General features: G+C 38.4%; 1 protein-coding gene across 4 annotated transcripts; it reads right to left on the reverse strand.

Moving 5' to 3' along the window:
- Window positions 1-1,486: 1,486 nt before the first annotated feature.
- On the reverse strand, window positions 1,487-19,954 carry LOC106155954 (leukocyte elastase inhibitor-like). 4 transcript variants are annotated; one of them, XM_086997627.1, is made up of 4 exons: window positions 11,617-11,682; window positions 10,280-10,420; window positions 9,505-9,577; window positions 1,487-3,743 (listed from the first exon to the last, which is right to left on the reverse strand). In XM_086997627.1, exon 4 carries the CDS (start codon window positions 3,688-3,690, stop codon window positions 2,497-2,499), a length of 1,194 nt encoding a protein of 397 aa, XP_086853753.1. In that variant the 5' UTR covers window positions 3,691-3,743; window positions 9,505-9,577; window positions 10,280-10,420; window positions 11,617-11,682; the 3' UTR covers window positions 1,487-2,496. The 4 variants fall into 4 exon arrangements, with proteins under 4 accessions (XP_086853753.1, XP_086853754.1, XP_086853752.1 ...); XM_086997628.1 differs by lacking the exons at window positions 9,505-9,577; window positions 10,280-10,420; window positions 11,617-11,682 and adding an exon at window positions 19,869-19,954; XM_086997626.1 differs by lacking the exons at window positions 9,505-9,577; window positions 10,280-10,420; window positions 11,617-11,682 and adding an exon at window positions 5,386-5,487.
- Between the last annotated feature and the right edge of the window lie 3,100 nt (window positions 19,955-23,054).

The following is a 23,054-nucleotide window of genomic DNA, read 5'->3' on the forward strand; positions in this document are numbered from 1 at the left end:
TTGTCTTTATAATAAAAAAAAACATGGGGAAAACAAAGTATGATTTCGATATTGGTTTTAGATATTATACTTCAAAATATTTATTTTTGTTTAATTATGCTCAGTTTAAAAACTCTTCGTATTTTGCATAATTGTTGGCTTTCGACAGACTTTCATTGTTATGGCGTCTTTACTAACGCATGCTACTTGAAGAAGGGTTACATAAAGAAGCAAAGCAGTTTATTTAAGCTAAAGATATACATACTGTAAAACTGTACCGACCATAAATATAAAAGCAAAGGCACATATTATATAACGTACCTCAATTGGACCCCTTGGAACCCCATATTCCGGCTCTTCAGCTCGAGCGGATTTGGGGGATGGAGCGACCCTTCTGCTACGACGGCGTATGCGAAATGCGCTTGCCACTCGAGACGCTACATTTCGAACACGTTTACGGGCGCGACTTAATCTACCTTCTTTTACTTCGGATTCTTCCATTAAATCAAAATAACTTAATCAAAACTCACGGTTTCATAAATTACGAACATCGCCATAGGCTTGGATATTGTAACTAACGTTACGGGAGTGATGCCGTTACGTGGTTGCCACTTATGACGTCATAGAAAGCGAAATGGAAATGCAACAAAGAAGTAACGTCTGCCCATTACGTTTAACAACGACTTATTTTAAAAGAACCAAACCAAATTATATATATATATATATATATATATATATATATATATATATATATATATATATATATATATAAACGTTTTCAAGACCCGTTTATTTATTTATTTGATTGCTTATTCACGTTTTATTTGTCAGTTATTGGCCAGTTTAACAACCAATATATTTTTTATTGCGTAATTATATTTGATAAGTATGTTATATCAACGAGTTCCAACAATGTATGTTTTTATCAAACCCCTACCAAATATTTGAAGTACTTGTGCAAGTTTTTGCTTTTTTTTATTTGATATTATGTTTCTTTACATCGCTACTGTTATCAATTAATGAGAGGTGATAAGAAAAAGGCAAAGTTAAAGGCCCGATGCGTGTCAGTTGCTTTACTGTCCAACCGTCATTTGTACCTGCTCATTAGACGGTCATTCAGCTAAAAGGTAGACGAAAGCTAACCGCGGCATTTTTTTTTTTTTTTTTTTTTTTTTTTTTGGGGGGGGGGGGGGTCCGAATTCTGCGTGGGTCCCTAGAAGGCTTGTGGCGTACTTCATGGATTAGGTCACAACGATTTACAAGCAAGTTTAAACGTCGTTGGACGTGACCGGTTCTGTGAGGTGTATAGCAAACTGTAGATGTACTTTTACAGACAGACTGGAACTGACTTCACGTTTATCCGAAGAGCCGCGCGTTATATTTCATTTTCAACAACATACCCTTCGAAATATTTCTCTGCATTTCAATTGTATAATAGCTTTTACATGTATGAAAGCAACAATTTATTATACTAGTAGATAAACAGTGCAACAAATAACTCTTGCTATTAAGCCGGATAAATTTATTTATTTTGGAATATATTAAATAGATCAAATATCTTTCCAAAAATTTCTTGGAGAAAACCTATCCATAACCAATCATATTTACTTCTCCTGAGTAGACTCGTTTGAGTTGTGTTAGGAGAGACAAGTGCGATGTGTTAGGTGAGACAAGTGCGATGTGTGAGGTGAGACAAGTGCAATGCGTTAGGTGAGACAAGTGCAATCCGTTAGCAGTGAGACACTAGTGATGTGTTAGGTAAGACAAGTGCAATGTGTAAGGTGTTTGTGCGAGTGCATACGTACTGCACAAATTACCCGAGAAATCGTTTATCACCTCAACGATTACAAACACCGATCAGTGTATTATCAGGGTATAAACTGAAACATCAGATATTTGGTAAAATCTTTCTATTAACAAACAGAATTAAAAGATCATCCGTGCATTAGTATTTGCTTAATTAATCTCTTTCACATTCAAGTCCTATTTCCAAGCTTAAATCTCACTTTCAAGTGTGCTCATTGTAAGTAAACACTATGTTCTAAAAAGTCTCAATAAATATGAATCAGTATTTAATAGTACATGTATATGAATTAAATCTTAAAATCTGAATACAGAAGGCAAAATGATTTGTCTCTAAAACTGTCCACCTACATGTACAAGTATATAGTTTTTTTTAGAAAAAAATAATAACAGTAGTATCCTATCTGTGGTACATAAGTATGTACTGTAAAATAAAGCTATCCTGCCACTGGTATTAATGCTATTTCAATACAATCCTTCACAACATTAAGTCACTGGTATAACTAATTGTAACAAGAGCAATGAAGTAAAGAACCAGATGAATGAATGAATTCACCAAGCAATCAACCAATAAATATCTATCAAAAATGTACAATCTGTAAAAAAATATCAGTGTACAGGACTAGCGTTTTGAATCTCATTTTGTCATCAGAATTGCAGGTATATGCAAAACCAAAGTTCAGCGGCAATATGTGACCTTGCTACAAGTTCATCCTACACGGCAGGACCAGCAGGCATCTGTAACCTACCCATAAACAGCAAAGCGCCCGATTTATTATCACGAATGAAAAACAAAAATGGGTGATCAGCAACAAAGGTTATTGTGTTCCTTGGCATTGCACACCCTAACATGACTACTCCTGCGGTTGCCGCCGCCGCCTCTGTTCCTTCCTCATTGACATCAATGAAAGCCTTATGATACACCTGGGACAAAAACAACAACCTGGTGCCGTCCATTCCGGATAAATCAGCAATGCCTTCTGTGAACAAATCTGGCATTCCCATCTGTGAAAGCTTTTCATGGAGGCGATACTCTTCTGTGAGCTTAAACTTGGGCAATTTTACCATTACTGTTTCTGGAAAAAGATCTCTGGCGGTGGTCTCTAGGAGGCTCGAAGTCATCTTGGATTCCAAGTCTTTCAGGTCATCAATCTTGTCTGGGAGATAGATCAGCATGCTTAGGTCCCCTCCAACATATGGAATCTCCAGGATGTGACACTCTAGCTCCGTGCTATATCCTAGTGGAAAATCATCTTTTTGGTACATCATGTCGACTTGTATCCTGTTTGTTGAGGTTAGATGGAATGGTGCTTTTTGAGTTTGATTTGGATCAAATTGACTTGCCCAGTATCCCTTGAAATAAACTGCATTGATGAGTACCATGGCAACCAAAGAATTAATAGCGCCCTCTGGCAGCAGGCTTTTTATTTTCTGAGCTGTCTGCTCTTCCACCCATTGATTGATTTCAAGACGGGCCTCTTCTGGTTTAGCAGCAAAATCCTTCTCTTCAAGTTCAGCCCCATAGAAAGATCTCGTCAGTGCCAAATAGTCCTGCAGGAAAGCATATCCTTTCCGGGGAAACAGCTTGTTGGCACACTCCAAGGTGTAATTATCTTTCTTTCCAAACAACACTGAATTTAGAGTCTGAAAGGAGCTGTGAAGATCCTCCCCACTGTATTTGCCAAATCGTAAGACTCTGTCCATTTGGAATTTGGTCTCGTTACGACTGCCAGCGTAAGTCATCGCCATGGCGCTAAGGATGCTGAAGGGTGATATAAAGATATTTGCATTGCTGGGGGCATCCTTAGAAAGGAACTGATAAATGTCTGTAGCAAATTCATTGTTTATTCCAGCCAGAACGGAGAAGTCCATGACCATATCTTGTTGCTTTTGATGTTGTGTTGCCATGATTATGTCTTGCCCTGTGTATTTGGCTGCCTCCTGTTGGAATGTCAAGATAACTGAAATAAAAAAAAAATATGTGAAACATGACAAAAAAGTTCAGTGATGCCACGTCTGACATTGAAAGAGTGACTGCAGGGTTACAAGTCGATATGTCCCCGCAACAATACTTCCCCGCACCCATACTCCCCCACAATTACAGATATACTGAGGGGGGGGGGGGGGGGGGTATCAGTGTGGGGAAGAATTGGTGCGGGGGAGTATTGGTGCAGGGATGTACTGGTGCGGGGATCTATCGGTGTGGGGTTGTATCGATGCGCATAATACAAAAAATTACTAAGGGGGATTATCAGTGTGTAGGAGTAGAGTATCGGTGCGGGAGAGTAACAGTGCGGGGGAGTATCGGTACGGGGGAGTAATGGTGCAGGGGAGTATCGACATGACCCCGACTGTGGGCCCTGGGGATGCTGGAGGTTGGGCTGAACCAAAGAGGTTTGATTACGTGACCTTGCATTTTAATGATCTTTTCTGACCTTTATTTCACCTTGTGTAACTGAATAATGGGTCATATTTCACACGTAAACTGTTATTTTCTTAATGTGCCACAAGAACAATAATATCATTTGATAAATAAATTATGTGTTTTCATTGACTGTCAGTAAAACAAGTGGTTAAAGCCTTCAAACCGGGCATCGGAGCGGCCTAAAACTTGGGACGCTTACCGCAAATACTGCAGGCTACATCATCCCGTCGCTCGTTTGTAAATTCCGTGCATGGCATACGCACAATCAAACCGTAAATCAAAATTCCACCTCTGATGTTTAGATCGGTCCTCTCTAACCTACCATTACGAAAAAGAAGCCATACCATTGGACAATGCGACCTCTGCGGTTACGTCATTTCCTGAATTGGATTGTAGTATTTGCGGTAAGCGTGCCAAGTTTTAGTCCGCTCCGACGCCCGGCAGTATTTTATTTCGATTATTATGTTTAAGTTGGTTTATTCTTGTTTCACAAGCTTACTCTATTTTATTGTCTCTATGGAGGTATATGGGGACTTTACGACATTCGGTTTGAAGGCTTTAACCACTTGTTATAGTTTATTTTTGCATTGTATTGGATTAATGTGGCAGTCCAAGGTTGTCCTTGGTGGTTTTCAAGTTTATGAACCCGGTTTTAATATCATTTAGCGATTTTACGACAACCGTTTACTATCCAATCAAGGTGACAGCCGAGCGTGGGTGACACACATAAAAAAGCAAAATGGTGAAAGCTTGCTGCCATGTTTGCCTACCGCTTTACCCCATTTGCCGGTTGCTCAGGCATGACCGACTGTCCCTATATATATACGGTAGTAATATACAAAATTAAATCAAAAGTTCATAAACTTTCTTGCACTTTTAAACTACGGTACGTGTACTCCAGTAACTACTAGTGAGGCCTATGAAACTACCCTGCTTACATGCACGGGTTAGTGCACATGTGCCGTACACTGCGCCACTAGGTTGATGATGAAGGTTTACACTGTACATGTACTGTATAAATGCACGGTGAGTGGCAGAGAACATTCGGTTGTTGGCATTATACAGTAAGTGATTTTGCCATGCCACATGCTAAAATATACTCTTGCCCACTACCTTGAATACAATCATAGTTATACTCCATATGTGAAACACTTGACAGCTGTTGTTGCGCTACTTACTGATTAGAAAATAACACTGACGTGTCCCTTCGCCTTTGACTTCGTTGTGAACCGGAAATCGATTTGACAACTCAAGTTTATCGGTGGCAAGTTATTATTCATTGCTAAAAACGAAAGACATTGCGGTTGTTGCGATTCATTCATTCACCGCCCTACAAAGCAATCATTGAAAGAATCGCTAAGAAATACCCTGTAGATGACCACAAACCTCTACATTTCAAAAGTGACTCTCAAAATGTTTTCTTTAAAATGATTGTCTAGGAAACCCCTTTTTTGTGTCTAAAAGATATAAACTGACAAATGAAGAAACTGGAAAAAGCCTAGGCCTACTGTATCTATGTTTTACATGATGTAGGCCTACCGGTGGGCCCTTTGCCTATGCAGTAGCCTACCTACACTTACGGAAATATTCGGTTTATATATATGTCCGGTTGTAAACAAAATTCACCACACAGTAGCTGAAATTTTAAGGTGTAGAACGTGAAACTTTCTAATTTCAGACATGAAAAATGCGTGGTGGTGAAACATGTAAAATAGGGGGCGCCTTTATAGGGCCACTGCGGTGTTAGCATAATTTGATTTAATATAGGCCTACTGCAAACTTCACGTGCCTATATAATCATAACTATTTGATTCAAAGATCTGGACTTAGATTAAGAAAAAGGTAGCGATAGCACGATATCTTTTAAAATACCTCACTTAAGGCCAGAAGTAGTAAAACGGACAAAGGCATAGAAACAATACCATGTTCTTATTTTTTTTTTTATAAAAAAAACAAAACATACTTCTCAAAAGGCCAGTTAAAGACAGAGGTTAAGTGCAGTGTCCAACGGATGACGCTGTACATAGCGCCATTTTGGGAAAAATACAGGAGAAGGACAATTCATCATCTCGTTCTAAACGCCAGCGTTATTTTTCCTTTCTCCCCTCCCTCTATCATCTTCTGCATGGGTCTGAGGTAACCTTCCTGAAGTTGGGTGGCGATAGCTTTTAACAGGTGATAGCTTTTAACAGGTTAACATTCCTGGTAGGATTGTCGGACACTGTTTGTTCGGTTATCGCGGTGTACGTTGTTTGGTGCTCTTTTTGTTTCGGTGTACGACAGGATATTTAGAGTCTGTGGCTAAGTGATTTGTTCATCTACTACTGTGTGTGCCTTCGATCCCAACTGAAACTTTTTCTGTTTGGAGCTAAGACTTAACGTGTTACCACTTTGAAGTGAATATTCCGTTTCTAGTAGCTTTTTTTATTACGCGAATATTTTTGGTCTTGTTGAGCCCGCCATCCGTTTAGTTACTTTTAATCCCAATGCTCCTTCGATGAAATTCCTCACACGTAGAAATGTGAAGTTGACCGAATTCATACCAATACGTTTTAAAAGGATGCTGGAATACCCCAGTCCGTCTTTCTTTTTTGTCCCTACTACATCTATTGGCTGGTCTTGTGAGCCCTATTTGCAGTTGAAGCTAGGCTTGACTTTTCAGTTCATAACCAACTCTGTCTTTAGTTCGAATTTTTCCTTGATCCGAGTCAGTGCTTTCCTTGACCTGTAGATGACGACAAGCAGAGATAAGAGAGCTTAGCTTAGTACCCTGCTTCTTGATAATAAAATGTTGTCAAACAAGACGATATATTATTTTCTTCGTATGTTTGCTTAACGCTGTTGATCAGTGAGATTGCAGAAGGCAGCAGTTTAGAAGGGGGTGTAGATGTATACAGTCCCGCAGTAAAGTCCCCTTACCAAAATGCTGCATGGTCTCCGAACCCTGCCCCGTATGGTCGAACAATAGAGGCCGCATGATAATTACTGGGTGGGGGAATCGGCAAGTAATCCTTATCGCTCACCCAAATAACGTGAATGTATTGTTTTCTGATTTCATGGTTTGTTCCCTGTTGTCGTGACTCTGTGGTTGCGTGCGCCGTCGTATATGTGCGCACGTTTGTTTTACGTCGCATATTCTTCTTTCTTACGCTAAAATGATACATACGTTACCGATACATACGTTACCATGAAGCGTGTAAATATTTATTCTATTTTCATTGGTTTTCTTTCGCTTTGTGAGCCAACATTTATGTCTTTTATTCGTCTTTCATTAAAATACTGTTGGCGCACAAAAGGAAAGACAAACAATGAAAATAGAATAAAAAAATATTTACACGCTTTATGGTAACGTATGTATCATTTTAACGTAACAAAGAAGAATGAGCGACGTAATAACATGCGTGCGCACATATACAACGTCGCACGCAACCACAGAGTCACGACAACAGAGAACAAACAATGAAATCAGAAAACAATACTTCACATTATTTGGTAACGTATGTATCGGTGACGTATGTATCATATAAACAATTTCAACAAACGGTTTCAAAACAAGATATCTTGACTTGCCCTGCTTTTCCTTCTTATTGTAATTTAGTATACCGTAAGAATAAGGCGTTTGCTCACAAAACGGGCAACAAACAGTAAAAAATAAAAGTATTTACACGCCACATTTTAACTATCTTTATTGGTTCTCTTTTGTTTTGTGCACCAGCACTTATGTATTAATGTTACATTAAAATGAAAGAAAACGAGACAAATAAGATCTCTTGCCTTCAACTATCTGTGAAAATTGTCCATTTGATTCATACGTTGCCGATATGTACGTGACCAAATAATATGAAGGTGTTGTTTTCTGATTCCATTGATTGTTTTCTGTTGTCACGACTTTGTGAGTGGGTGTGACTTTGTATATGTGCGCACTACGTTTTACGGCCCTCATTCTTGTTTGTTATGTAAATGTGATACATATACGTATTGTTTTCTGATTTCATTGTTTGTTCTCTGTAGTCGTGACTCTGTGGTTGCGTGTGACGTTGTATATGTGCGCACGTTTGTTTTACCTCGCTTATTCTTCTTTGTTACGCTAAAATGATACATACGTTACCGATACATACGTTACCATGAAGCGTGTAAATATTTATTCTATTTTCATTGGTTTTCTTTCTCTTTGTGGGCCAACAATTATGTCTTTTATTTGTGTTTCATTAAAATAGTGATTGTGCACAAAAGAAAAGACAACCAATGAAAATAGAATAAAAAGTGTTTACACGCTTTATGGTAACGTATGTATCATTTTAACGTAACAAAGAAGATTGAGCGACGTAATAACATGCGTGCGCACATATGGCGCAAGCAACCAATGAGTCGCGACAACAGAGAACAAACAATGAAATCAGAAAACAATACCTTCATATTATTTGGTAACGTATGTATCGGTGACCTATGTGTCATATAAACAATTTCAACAAACGGTTTCTAGGCAAGTTGTCTTTACTTTCCCTGATTTTCCTTCTCATTGTTATGTAGTATACCGTAAGAATTAGGCGTCTGCTCACAAAACGGGCAACAAAAAATAAAAAAAAATAAAAGTATTTACACGCTTCATGGTAACTATTTTCATTGCTTGTCTTTCGTTTTGTGCGCCAACACTTATGGTGCCGATGAGTGTTTTAGATTAAAATGCAGTAATTTTTGTAATTATTTTACTTAATTTATCCATTGTAAGGCGCCTTGAGGTAGTATGTAAGTCGCCAAAAAAGAAACTTATTATTTTATTTTTATTATTTTCCCCGGCGTACAGGTACTCTTATAATCAAAATCACCGAGTAAGTAGCTTACAACAAGGTTATCCAACCGTAAAGGTATTTTGCACTACTGATAGTATGGTTTACACAGTTTTGTAATAAGAAACGAATTTTGATGGACTTTTCAGGAAAGGGCAGGAATGGGCCTACTTGAATTTTCATTCTGGTCTGGATCACCATCTACATACACTGGGAAATGTTAAAAATGATTATTTGCCATTGCCGGAAAGGGTCACTGGCCTTGAGCCCAAAAATCACGAAATGTGTTTTAAGGTCGTTGTGCAAAGGGTTTGCTCACAACTGCACTTGTACCAAAATTTAGATATGATGCAACCTTACTGAGTTTGTAGATCGTATCATTGGGGAGGCTGTAATGGAGATAATTAACTGATTAAAGTAATACAATGCCCAGAATATTTTATTTTCAGTTGATATACTTAATTCAAATATAATCTGCAATGGATGTCCAAATAAAAATGCATAATATACTTGGAAATAATTGTGTATCCTCTCTTGCATATTTTTTTCTTATTTCGTTTTCTAGGTGTTTATTTCGTCGGTTCTGAAAGAAAAGAAATAAATTTTATGAACACCTTGACCCTATTTTCATATTAGAGCCCTTTTTGGTGCATTCATTAATGCACAAACAACATTATTCAGTATTTGTATTTTTAATTAAATGATTTTAATAGAAATGGTTTTAATAATCATAATAATAATTATGATAAGAAAAATGACCTTTTAGAATTCCTCTGAACTTTCGACGTTTTAAATACTTTCACATATTTCCATGTATATCAAATGTTGAATAACGCATAATAATAAACATATATGAACAGACTTACAGTATATCAACATTGCACTGTATATGTTATGTACATATCGTAATGTAATACATATTGCCCTTCACACAGAAGTTTTATTAGATTCCATTGATATAAGCATTATCTGACGTCAAATTGCACAAGTTATTATTTGTATTTATATTCTTTATTGATTCAACCGCCGATTCATATGGTCTTTGGTAGGTTTTTAGCGTTAATGTCAGGTTGCCGCCTAGCTATCAATGACTGAAGTAATGATGAAGATTCGCGTCAAAAACAAAAATGAACATGCTCATGTAACAAAACATGTAATTGATCATTTTTCTTTACAGAATAATGTCCTGTGTCAGTTTCAGTAAGTAGCCAAACCTTTGGCCTGCCTGGCAATAGGGAGTTTAGAAGAAAAAAGTTCAATAATCCAGTTGTTCTATAAGACTTACCCTGGCAGTCAAATCCGTCCCCTAGGTAACCGCTGTAACAAACACACATTTTAAAAGCTTCTCCATCGCAGAACTCATTGTCCCAAGGCATATCTCGAGAACTTATCAGTTCAACACATATGCCGTTTTCCCCACACTTTGCTAAAAAAAAAAAAAAAAGCAATAAACAAAAACGCATGCTGGCACTCGCTTGCGACAGAATACTTGGAAATTTTGAATCAACTTAACCGCATAAGTTCCACCTAAACGCTGGAATATGTTATTTGTATTAAGGCCTTTAGTTTAAATTGAGATCTATAGCCATAGGACCTGTTTTCGTGAGGTCCACCTAATCACTTGGATATGTTAGTAATATTATAGTTAATCAGCAAAGATCTAGAGCCATATGACATGATATCAATCTATAGAAGTTGAGCCTCTGTCACTACCGGCCGTACGGGCTCTTAAGGGCTGTTTGCGTCCAAATTTTACGCAGAATCTCGCGTCCCAAGCAGTTTCTTATTACGAAATTTCATGCTCGCAGACAGCCCGTAAGCACGTACGACGGATGTTGGACATGTCAAAAAGATTTTACAAATAGCCTGCTAACTGCGAGGCCGCAAGCATAACTTGCTCCCCTCTCACGGAGGTAGAAAGTGAGACGTGCGTTGTGCAAAACGCACGTCGCAAGCAATGAAGGAGCAAGTGCCCTTTGCGTGTTGAGTAAGGCGCACGCCCTCACAACTAACGAACAAAGTCGAGAACACACCGGGAATGCGTCGCAAGTGCTTCACCCCCACGCCTGGTGTATAAAAGGCGCGCTCACGACGCAAGCCGTGTCTTTACAATGAACGTCGATTTTCAGTTTTTTGCTCAATTTAGTTTCTAATATTCCTCCAAAAGGCAAGAGAAAGAAGCTTAGCAGAAAAAATGGAGGAGGAGGAAAGAAGGGGAGAACAAGAGGCAAAACTGACATACGCCGTCAGTACGTGCCACGTACGCAGAAAGCAAGACACACTCAAGAAATGAATACAATTTCCACGGCCATCGCTCCTTGCAATCAGCGTCCCTGCTTGAAAGGACAACTCATGTGGCCTTGTGACTCGCAAGGCAGACTTTCCTCTACGAACCCCACGACCTCCACTGCACCCACAATTCGTAGGGGACGTACGGTCCTAATATCCGTGCGACCGGTTGTGACCGAGGCTTTACTCTTACATATCCTCTGGTATCAGTAATTGTATTGGTAAATTTGCTTTGTATTTCATTCTGCTGCATGATTTACAACTTACAACTGTGAGCTGTTATCTGTCAATACTGAGATACACTATGTGCGCAATATTATGGGTTCGGCTTACCTTGTTGGCACAATGTTCCGCGAAAACCCTCTGGACAAATGCAATACACCTTCGAATCGTTTGTAGATCAGACTCAACCCACAGAGAATGCCTAGACAGTTCAACCCACTAGTGGTTGGATGTATTTACCATCCACCAGATAGCAACCATAATGACATGGTCCAACATCTGCTTGAAACACTTGATACAATAAAAACAAAGTATGTGAATGCTGGAATAATTTTGACCGGAGACTTTAACCATCTGCCTGACAAATTGCTCATTAAAAGCCACAGATTAAAACAACTGGTAAAATGTCCTACACATATGAACTCCACCTTAGATCTTGTTTATACCAACATGCAATATTACTATCAGAGCCCAGTCCATTTGTCTCCTATTGGCTTGTCTAAACATGAAACCATCTTAGTGAAACCTGTCGCATCACAAATGTTACAATCAGCCAGGAAATGTAAGGTGACTGTCCGAAAATACCCACTTTCAAAACGAATTAGTTTCGCAGATGCCATTCAAAACATCCACTGGGATGAACTATACCACAGTGACTGTGTCCATCAGCAATGTGATATGTTTTATCAGACCTTGCATAACTTAATAGAAACCCACTTCCCCACCAAGGTTGTGACAAGGAGTACACATGACAAGCCTTGGGTGACAGATGAGTTTCGTGACCTAATCATCCAACGCCAGCGTGCCTTTCAACTGAAGGACCCTGAATTTAGAAACCTTAGAAACAAAGTAAACCAAGAACGCAAACGGTTACAAACGGTCTACTACAGAACTCAGATTGAAGAGGCAAAATCGTCAGACCCAGGGAAATGGTGGAAAGGTATCAATAACATCATGGGTAAATCTCAAAACAGTGCCTCTCTGACCACCATGGCCAACCATCTCCATGAGGGGGATATGGAAGCACTTGCACAAAACATCAACAACTTCTTCCAGTCCATTACTTCTCACCTAGACCCCTTAGATGAGACGGACTTCCATGATGTTAACATTCCCTCACAGTACCAGCTCACAGTAGAACAAGTGGAAAGATCTCTCATTAATATTAACACAAACAAGGCATCCGGTCCTGATAATATACCGAACTGGATTCTCAAAGACTTTGCTGGAGTTCTCGGTGCACCAGTATGTGCAATCTGGAACAATACCATACGTCAAGGAAAGCTACCAACAATCTGGAAATGTGCCAATGTAGTGCCACTGCCTAAAATTAAACCAGCACTGAGCGTGGAAAATGATTTAAGACCTGTTTCCCTAACACCTATCCTCAGCAAGGAATTGGAAGCATTCATTTTTACATGGCTGTGGGAGATACTAGGACCACATATTAAGAAAGATCAGTTTGGCAATGTTAAAGGTTCCTCCACCACAATGGCCTTAATCGAGCTATTTGACACCTGGGCCAAGGCCAGTGACACTCATGGGGCACAGTCTCGGGTTTTATTACTTGATTTTAGAAAAGCGTTTGATTTAATAGACCACAATATTTTGCTAGGCAAGCTTTGCAGCTATGGAGTACCTCCAGTATTACTCAGATGGGTCCATGCCTTTTTACTAAATAGACAGCAACGGATCAAGTGTGGATCAGTAATGTCACAATGGTGCCATATTCATGGGGGCGTGCCCCAGGGTACAAAATTAGGACCTCTCCTTTTCATTACAATGATAAATGACATGGAATGTTTTTTACCAGCAGTAAAATATGTGGATGACACTACAGTTTATGAGACAGTTCACCAACCATCTCCAAGGGAAATAGAACAAGGTGCCAAACCTACACAATCTAAACTTCCCATAGCAGCCTCAAACCTATATGAATGGACAAAACAAAATAACATGCTAATCAATCCTAAAAAAACTGTTGAACTGTTTATCTGTTTCAGTAAAAACCCTACTGTACCTGATAACCTAATAATTGATGGTATAAAAATCGAACAAGTTTCACATGCCAAACTGCTGGGAGTTCATATCAGTTCTAATTTGAAATGGGACTTACATATAGAAAAAATTCTCTCAAAAGCTGCATCCAGACTGTATTTCTTATGCATGGTCAAACACGCTGGGGTGCCGAGACATGACCTCTTACAAATTTATAAAAGCAATCTCAGACCAACACTTGAGTACGCTTGTCAGCTATGGCATGCTGGAATTACCGCACAGCAATCTAAAGCCTTAGAGAACATCCAAAAAAGGGCTCTTCATATTATATACCCTGAACTCACTTACAACGAAGCAATGGGCATCACTGAATTACCTACCTTGAAATCTCGGCGTACTGACTTATGCAAAAAATTATTTAATGAGATAAAACTGTGTACACATAGATTGAACCATCTTTTACCTAACACTCGTGTCATAGAAAAGGACCTAAGGAATGTTTATAGATATGTTTTACCAAAATGTCGGACAAAAAGATATAGAAACACTTTTATCCCATACTGTTTATATACGTGTCAATGATCTAGGTCTATCCATTAACTTTTAGCTTTTGAAAATAACAACGAATCACCATTTTTAACCTCATTATTGGTTTTATAACTTAGAATTTATCTTAAAGCTCTATTTTAGTACTACATCTTTATACTTTTATACATATACATTCAATATATGTCTTATATATTGCAAAGAACACAATAAACCCTTTATTAATATTATTATTATTATTATTATAAAAAATGAAATGAAAACTACACACGTTGCATCATACCAGCATTTGTTTGTCTCGCAATGACCTGATATGAGATATTGCAAGACTTATAAAATGCTCTGCACATGCTCTTTCAGTTGGAATAATTCAGTTCTTATAATTTGAGCATTAATTAAGACAGGCTAAGGTTAATCCCACTGAAATCCGTGAAATTCATTCAGACGCTTTATTGCGTAATTATGATAGCCTTTTTATTTCGTTTCAGAATAAAAAGCACTGATACTGGACGCTGTCAAGTCTGCGTTAATATTGGACCACCCCGCGCGATCAATGAATCAAACGCTGATGACATGCTGTTCATTTCGCAAAAATAAATAAATAACAAATAAAATAAAACAAATACATAACTCTTCTGAAGACAAACTGTTTAAGGTATACGTTGTATTTAATGAAGCAGATTTTGTAATTGTAAACATGCCCTTAACATTCTGCTGTACATAACTATTCCCTGTTACCCACAAAGGATAATGGTAAGTGTTAAAAGGACACTGCTTACGCATGTTGCATATGTCTCCATAAAAGTCAATGGGACAAATGCACTGGACGCCAGACGGACCAATTATGCAAGTCCCATCGTTATGGCAAGTGTCAGCCGTGCATTCTTCTAAAGATAGATATTGCAAGGCAATTCAAATGTTAGGCAGGCTCTAACATTCTTCACAAATATAGTTGAAACTTTTGAAATTCAAACAATTTTAACAGATAGATCACGCATATCTTATCGTTTTCACACTGCCATGGCTTGTACGCCATGTCTAAATGATTCAGAAGACCATCTACAGAGAGCGCTCTATTCTAGTGCAAGAAGTCATCAGCTTGATCTCCATGCACGGTCTGGTCATACCAAAGACCATTATAATAGCACCTGCTGTCTCCTCGTTTATTACTCAGCATATTGTGATTGAAGTGAGGACAAGACCTGGTTATATAGTAGTGCTGGTCATTGTGGATGCTCATTACGAGAGGCGCATGTACCGCGGTTTGGATTGCTTTCTCCGCGGGGGGATGGTAATGATTTAGAATTGAAAAGGTCTATAAAAAACTAGGCATATAATTATTGCAAAAAGGCAATGTTGAGATCAAAATAATGAGACGAAAGTTGATACTGTATCTCAGAATAGCAAACATCCTATTGTACATGTATATGTACATAGATGTCGAGCTGGTCGCTTCACACTTACGTACCAGTTAAACCCAGCTTATTTTGACTGAAAAAGACGCACGCCATTACGGCCAGAGCAAGGCTCGGAAAGGACAACAATCCCATCATTGATTGGTTGGTTGATGTTAGATACAGTACTCTTTTGCAGCACTTCTACGCTGGAATAAAATAAGATATTCAGAAAAAGATAGCGGTAAATTTCAATCAAACTACATTTAAACTAAACTGGGCATGCATGCTTCTTCGAAAACATCGTTTTCACAGTGTATCCAATGAAATATAACCTGTAGGTTTGTGTGCTGGTTATGATAACATCTTACTCAGCATGGTGGCTAATAAATGAGTAATTCGGTAAACTAGACAGAAAAGATGAAATTTAAAGTATGCCATTGGATGGCGGAGCTTCCCAATCAAAAAAAATTTGTTTGTTTGAATTATTCAAGCGAAGAACACTTTTTATATAGAATATTATTTCATCAAAGATAAAAATACACTGATGCAAATTTTATAAAATCATATCTTATCCTATTATGCATAACATTTTTCAAAATTAAACATTTCAAATGTTAGTTTAGGCACTTCATCTGTGCAGTATATTGATAATAATAGTAAGATTGAACATTTCACTTCCTACACAAAATTGAAGCTTAACCTCACTAAACATTCAGTCACACAGTGACCTTCCTCAGCGTGATTTATTATGAGACCACAGGGGCAGATCGATGCAAAGCCGTCACCCGAGGCGGGGGTTCGCGAAATAACTTGGTATTTTTCAGGGCGACCATTGTCATTTGACACAGTTTAGAACTATGATTCAGCTAATCAAAATTCTAATTTCAAGAGGGGGCCACTGATGGGATTTTTTCAGAAAACGAAAGTGGGTACAGGCGGCAAATGAGGCATCGAACATCTCATTGAACATTCTGAAAGTACCGATTGCACGGCTGCACGGTTTTAAACTCTCCCGTTTTAAAAAAAAATGGCCAAAGTTCAGCCCGAGACCATAGCAAGAAGCATTGTTGGCTGTAAATAAAGCTGGTTTTGGTGGTTTTGGGCCAAGGTCTGATACAGGACAAAAAGTAAGGAAATCTATTTCTTCACCTTGGTCCCATATTAATTGTTTCATACAGACATCTGTCTTTTCATAGCCATTAGAATGCATAAAAGCCACAGTATATCATGTGGCAATTGTGGCACATATGAGAACCCATCAAGTCGCGATCATGCTCATCTTTTAAGATATTAAAATACCCGAATATTGTTAAATACCAACTCTGCAAGTCATTTGCAGTTTCTGCAAATAACAGCTGTTTTTCGTTTAGCAGAAATGCATATAATTCATTTGTATCAGAGAACATATCGACGAGCGTCCATTAGCACGCCCACAGAATGGCAACGACTTTCATATCAATTTGTTTGATAGTCTATAGCGATCAATGTATGATGTAATCACTTGAAATAAAATTTGCTCTAAATGCACTAGGACCACTGTCAGAGGGAGATCCAGATATAGACTTGTGAAGATTATTTTGTCTATAGCTACTTATATTTGTCTGATCTTACCATCCAATGTTTCATCTGCTTGCAGTCAGACTTCATCAGGGAATGAAGTTGTGACAGGTATGACAACCCATCACCCCCCTCTGGTATGCTCTTTGGTCAGACCCCCCCCCCCTTGCCTGCCCCTCCCTTAGGAGTGGTAGGTAGAGGTTGGGTAGCTCAGTCCCATCATTCCGATTCAACTTGGCCCCATGTAAGCAGATGTTAATCGCTTCAAGAACTTTCCGGTGTAGGTCTCGTTCCAAGATTTTATGTCTTCTAGATTCCTAGCAGATCTTCTGAAACCTTTAGTAGGGAAGAAACTAAGCCATATCAACAACTCACAAGACCTGGTGAAAAAAAGTGGAAGACATCACTCTGGAAGAGGGGGAGGTGTTAACCTCATTCGATGTAACAGCCCTATTCACCAGCGTACCAGGCAATGAAGTAACAAGTATGGCAGTAGAAAGGGCCTAGACGAATAAAACATGGGAAAACAGAACACTACTTCCTCCAGAGGACTTTGGGGACCTACTAAAGCTAACAATTGAGACAACTTACTTCCGGTACCAAGGGCGTATTTACGAACAGGTATGTGGAATGGCAATGGGCTCTCCACTCTCTCCTGTCCTGGCCAACCTATCCATGGAAGAGTTTGAAGAGCAGGCACTGAGAACAGCCACCCACCCACCAAAATTGTGGGCCAGAAACGTCGATGATACAGATGTTATAATACATAAACAACACGAGGAGCTTTTCCAACAAATCAATGTACAACATGATAGCATTAAGTTCACAATAGAAAGAGAAGATGACACCCAGACATTACCCATGCTGGACTTACATCTTACTAGGAAGAATGATACCATCACAACCGACATTTATAGGAAGCCTACGCATACAGGCCACTACCTTCAAAGGACATCCCACCCCCTTGCCAACAGAAGATAGGAATTATTAAGACGCTGATGCATAGGGCAGACACACTGATAAAAGAGAAACCCAAGATAGAGATAGAGAAGGAAAAATCAGAGTGGCTTTTAGAAAATGTGGCTACCCAGATTGGGCTATAAAAGAAGGGGAAAGAAAGGAAGAGAAAAACAAGAAAGACTAGAGAACAGGACCGAAAAAGAAAAACCTAAAGGGTATGCAGTACTACCTTTCATAAAAAGGGTCAGTGAAAAGCTAAAAAGAGCATTCAGATAAAGGAACGTATAGTTTTACACCATAGGGCAGGACAGACATTAAGAGGCATCCTAGTATCCCCAAAGGACAAATTAGACCCAGGATAACAGTGTGGTGTTGTATACCAGTGTGAGTGTCAGGTGTGTGGAGAGAAATACATCGGAGAGACAGGACGATCCCGAACAGAAAGAATCACTGAACATCAAAAATGCGTCAAAAAACGTGACAAATATATATTATACAACTCGGCAAGGTGGTCTGATTTGTACGACAAACATCGTCAGCCTTGATCCGAACGTGCAGAATTTTTTTTTCTGACACACAAACTACCACTGGAACTACAGTAAAGTAGACAGATCCCCGCAATCGCTCTTTGACGAATCATTTTCTGATACCAATAAAAATAAACCAATATAATCAGAGATGCTTGTTTGTCTGTTGTGGCCAATGCGGGAGTTTGGCAATGCGGCATTTGTTATTGAAATACTTAAAACATGAAGAATAATCTCTCAGAATTAATCAGAATGTTAACTTCAACAACATTTCGTATACAGGCGGAAAATAATACATCTAATTGATCATTCTGAAACTAAGGGGAAAAAAAGCTAAAACTACGGTCTACACATGTATCTAAAATGACTTTTAAAAATGTGTTTCATGTTTTAGAAAAAAAAAAGCTTCGAAATGTACCAATGGCAAGGTTTTCAACACTCTCGATTTAAAAATTGGCCGAAATTCTGCCTGTGACCATAGCAATAAGCATTGTGAGCAGTAAATAAAACTGGTTTTGGTGGTTTTGGACCAATATCTGCTACAGGACAAAAAATAAGGAAATTTATTCCTTCACTTTGGTCACATACATATGTTTCATGCATCGCCACTGTTACAGTGTACCTTGTGGTAATCATGTCACATATGAGAACCCTTTAATTCACGATAGTGCTCATCTTTTAAGATATTAAAATGCCTGAATATTGTTAAAATCAACTTTACAATTCAGTTGCGGATTCCGCTGTTTTTCGTCTAGCAGAAATGCATATAATCCATTTGTCTATTAACACGCCCGTAGCTTGACAATAATGTATAATTCAATTTGCTTGATAGGCAGTAGCGATAAATGTATGGTGAAATCACTTGAAATAAAATTTGATTTAAATTTGATTGAGTCTACGAAATAATTTCAACAAATGGAGAATGTCCTTTCTAACACCCTATTTATCCATCTGAATTCAAAAGGCGGCTGTTAAAAGTGTGATCTCAGGCAATAATTTCCTTTATTAATCTGTTCTAGGTCTTCAGAGGTTCATTGGGTTCTTGACCAAGCTTAAACTAAATATATTTAAGAGGAAGCACTACCCTACACCACTAGGACCACTGTCATATGCGGATCCAGAGATATTTGCTGACAGTCTTCCAAATTATCTTTATTGATCCATCATAGATTTTCGACATTCTTTCAACATAAAAAAAACCCAACAATGTAAATAAATAAAAAAAAAAAATCTGACCCACAAGACAGTTTCCGTCCGCCGCTGGCTGAGATACATTTCTCTGGCTATTTAGCAACGAGCGGGTGCGCAGTGGATAAGATCACCACCGAGTTGCAGAATTGCACTAATCACAATATTTCTCAGTTAACATAAAACTTACCTCGTTTTTTCGTTGATGTCAGGTCAGGAAATGCAGCGTCTCTTCACCTACTGGTTATAATATACTGTCAGAAGCGATACAACAGTGTATCTCGCACACGAGAAACCATCCATTCACGAAAGTGTTTATTTGTGTGTCTAAATGTTTTATATTTGACCTAGAACTTTTTCGTACAGGCGGGGACTTCCATTAACACTCCCGTAGCTTGGCAAATATTAGTATTGAGGTAAAGCGGTAAAGGAAACGCTGGCCAACTTTTTGTTTGTCAATTTGAATTACAATGTTACCCGGCGAATTGACCTAGATCTAACGAAAAAGATATGTGATGAAATTTAGTCTCTCTCTCTCTCTCTCTCTCTCTCTCTCTCTCTCGTGTGTGCTTGTGTGTACCTGAACTGCTGGATGGAGGGGGGGGCGAGATAGTGACAAATAGCCAAATACATTCACCAAGAGTTCATGAAGGCCTATAACAACATAACAATATTATATTCGTATTGCTAAGATAAATCAAAACTATGATATCCTTCTTTCCGTGGCAGCGATCTAGTTGTCAGTTTTTCTCCCTCCCTCTCTCTCTTGGTCGAATGTGTGTGTGCGCGTGTGAGAAACAGTGATGGAATAAGAGCCAAAACAACCAAAACATTCAACCAAAGAAGGCCTCTCACATCAGCTATTTTGTTTGCATAACCCAGTGAATATGCGTGCTACTTTGATACAGGACGTCGGATTAAAAATAATGGAAACCCGTATTTCGCTTCGGATGATATAAACTTACTTACATCATATTGCTATATGAAAAATATGCCTGTTCAGTCGCATTGTTTATTGTGGACGCGAATTTGGACTTTGATTTAGACATGATTCAGACATGATTTAGTCCGAGTAAATAAAACTTAAAGAAACTTCTATCCGTGGCATCGGTTAAGCTTTCTCTCTCGATCTCTCTCTCTCTCTCTCTCTCTCTCTCTCTGTGTGTGTGTGTGTGTGTGTGTGTGTGTGTTTGGAAAGCAGTGCATGTCTAAACAGCTAGGTGAGGATGAGAAATTGTTGAAATAATAGCCCAAATTTAAACAATAAAGCTTCTCAGGCCAGTGAGTCATTTTATTGGCATCACCTAGTTAATCTAAGTGCCCCTTTGATAAAGGACGTCATAGTCAAAACCCGTATGACGCCTTGAATAATATGAAATTTCTTCCAGTATATGACTAACAAAAAGCGTTGTTTGTTTACCACCTTTTATTTACCATATTGTTTGGAGACCATGTCTTTCTACGAACCAACTTTAACCTGTATTGCTCACTAAACATTAGATGAACAGAATGTTGATGATATTGGATGTGCACAGTAATAACTCATTCAATGGCGGGGGATAGAATAACTTGTATGGTTCTGTTTGAAAAGTATATTATGTGAGCAGTTCTGTATTATAGATCTCAAAATAGAAATCCTGCAAAAATGGGCCTCTCGATTATTTTGAGTAAATACTCTAACGGTATTTTTTGGACAGAATTGATGGCAGCCATCTTGTATTTATTAAAAATTGGATAGATTTACTCATATCAAAACATTGTTTGAATTCCTGACTGTGATTAATTGAGTGAATTTGATATTGGAAGGTATTATCTCAAAATGTACTTGTATCTTGATTTCGGCCGTTTGCTTTTCTAAACTTGCTTATATTTGAGGTATTTTTTTAAATATCTTCTGTTGTGTTTAACACACTTTTATTTTCTAACACACTCAATTTTCTATGACGATACTAGTATGTTCTCAGACTCCCTATGCAATTTTATGGCTGTCAACCCTGCAAAAAGAGAGGTATGAATGCTTGTATATTGGTTGGTAGAAAAATGAGTTTCGTGTGGTCTAATAAAACTGGGCGTGGCTCGTTAGGTTGAGGGTTAAACTAAAACTAAGTAACATATCCTGAATGATTTATTTTAAATGTCATTAGTTTTGAAATATTTGCACATAAAGTTGCTTTATTGACAGAAGCTGAAAATCCAGCCAGGAATGGCCAAAACATCAAATATCAAATTATAATTACATCTAATGATTTCTTTTGGGACTGTTTCCTGCAATGTGTGAAACAATATAATAAATTTAGTTGAAATCCGTTGACCCCCACCTTGCCACCCTCTGACTGGTCCTATCATGGACGCATACTTAAAAAGCAATTGTGAAATGATGATGGGCTGGTCAAGACAAAAATAGTGGCGCGCGCGCGCGAGAGAGAGAGAGAGAGAGAGAGAGAGAGAGAGAGAGAGAGATGGCGCATCTATTTGTAAGTGGTAACATGTCAAGTCATAGCTCCAAGCAGAAAACAGTTTGTTAATTCGAAGGCACACACAGTAATAGATGAAGAAATCACTTAGCCACAGACTCCAAATATCTTGCCGTATGTACCAAAAAGAAAATAGCAACAAACAACGTACACCACAAACGGCTTTCGAGAATCTGACAAGGAATGTAAACCTGTTAAGAGGCGTAGCCACCCAACTTCAGGAAGGTTACCTCAGACCCTTGCAGAAGATGATAGAAGGAGGGGAGAAAGGAAAAATAATGCTGCCGTTTAGAACGAGGTGATGGATTGTCCTTTTTTTGTGTTGAAATGCTATATACAGTTACATCCTTAAATTATATTTTCAATCTAAGTTAGATAGCTTTCCTATTTTAATCAAAATCAGAAATTAGTGCATGTTACTTTCAAAAATCAATGACAATAACTTAAACTAGCATTGATCGCACGGCATATCATACAGGTACCATTTTAAACCTTTGTTAACCTTTGTGAACTACAAGTGTTACACGTTGTATTTTTTGTATTATAAAACCTATGGATAAGATTTATGTCAGTGTAATGCAAAACCTGATGCTTACTTATCTTTTTTCTCTACCGTTATTAGATATTACAAACTGGAAATAATAACCGAGATTTGGTGTGAGCTGACTGCCAAGTTGGAGTGCATGAAGGAGACATTGCAATGTACTCACGGTCTAGCCACGGCGTGTCATTCCAACGACAACGAAGTCGAAGTCGTCAGCTTGTTGAACAGAACGAAAAAGGTAAGTTTTTGTTGCATCGTGTGTAAATATGTCAACTGTGAGACATTCATAACGCACCATTACTCCAAAAACGTTCAGATGTGATGTTGTCGTCATAAGTAGATTACGGAATGTTGTCAC

This window comes from Lingula anatina, chromosome 10 (assembly GCF_051362555.1).
Source record: "Lingula anatina isolate TDL-2025a chromosome 10, LinAna3.0, whole genome shotgun sequence".
NCBI lineage: Eukaryota > Metazoa > Brachiopoda > Lingulata > Lingulida > Lingulidae > Lingula > Lingula anatina.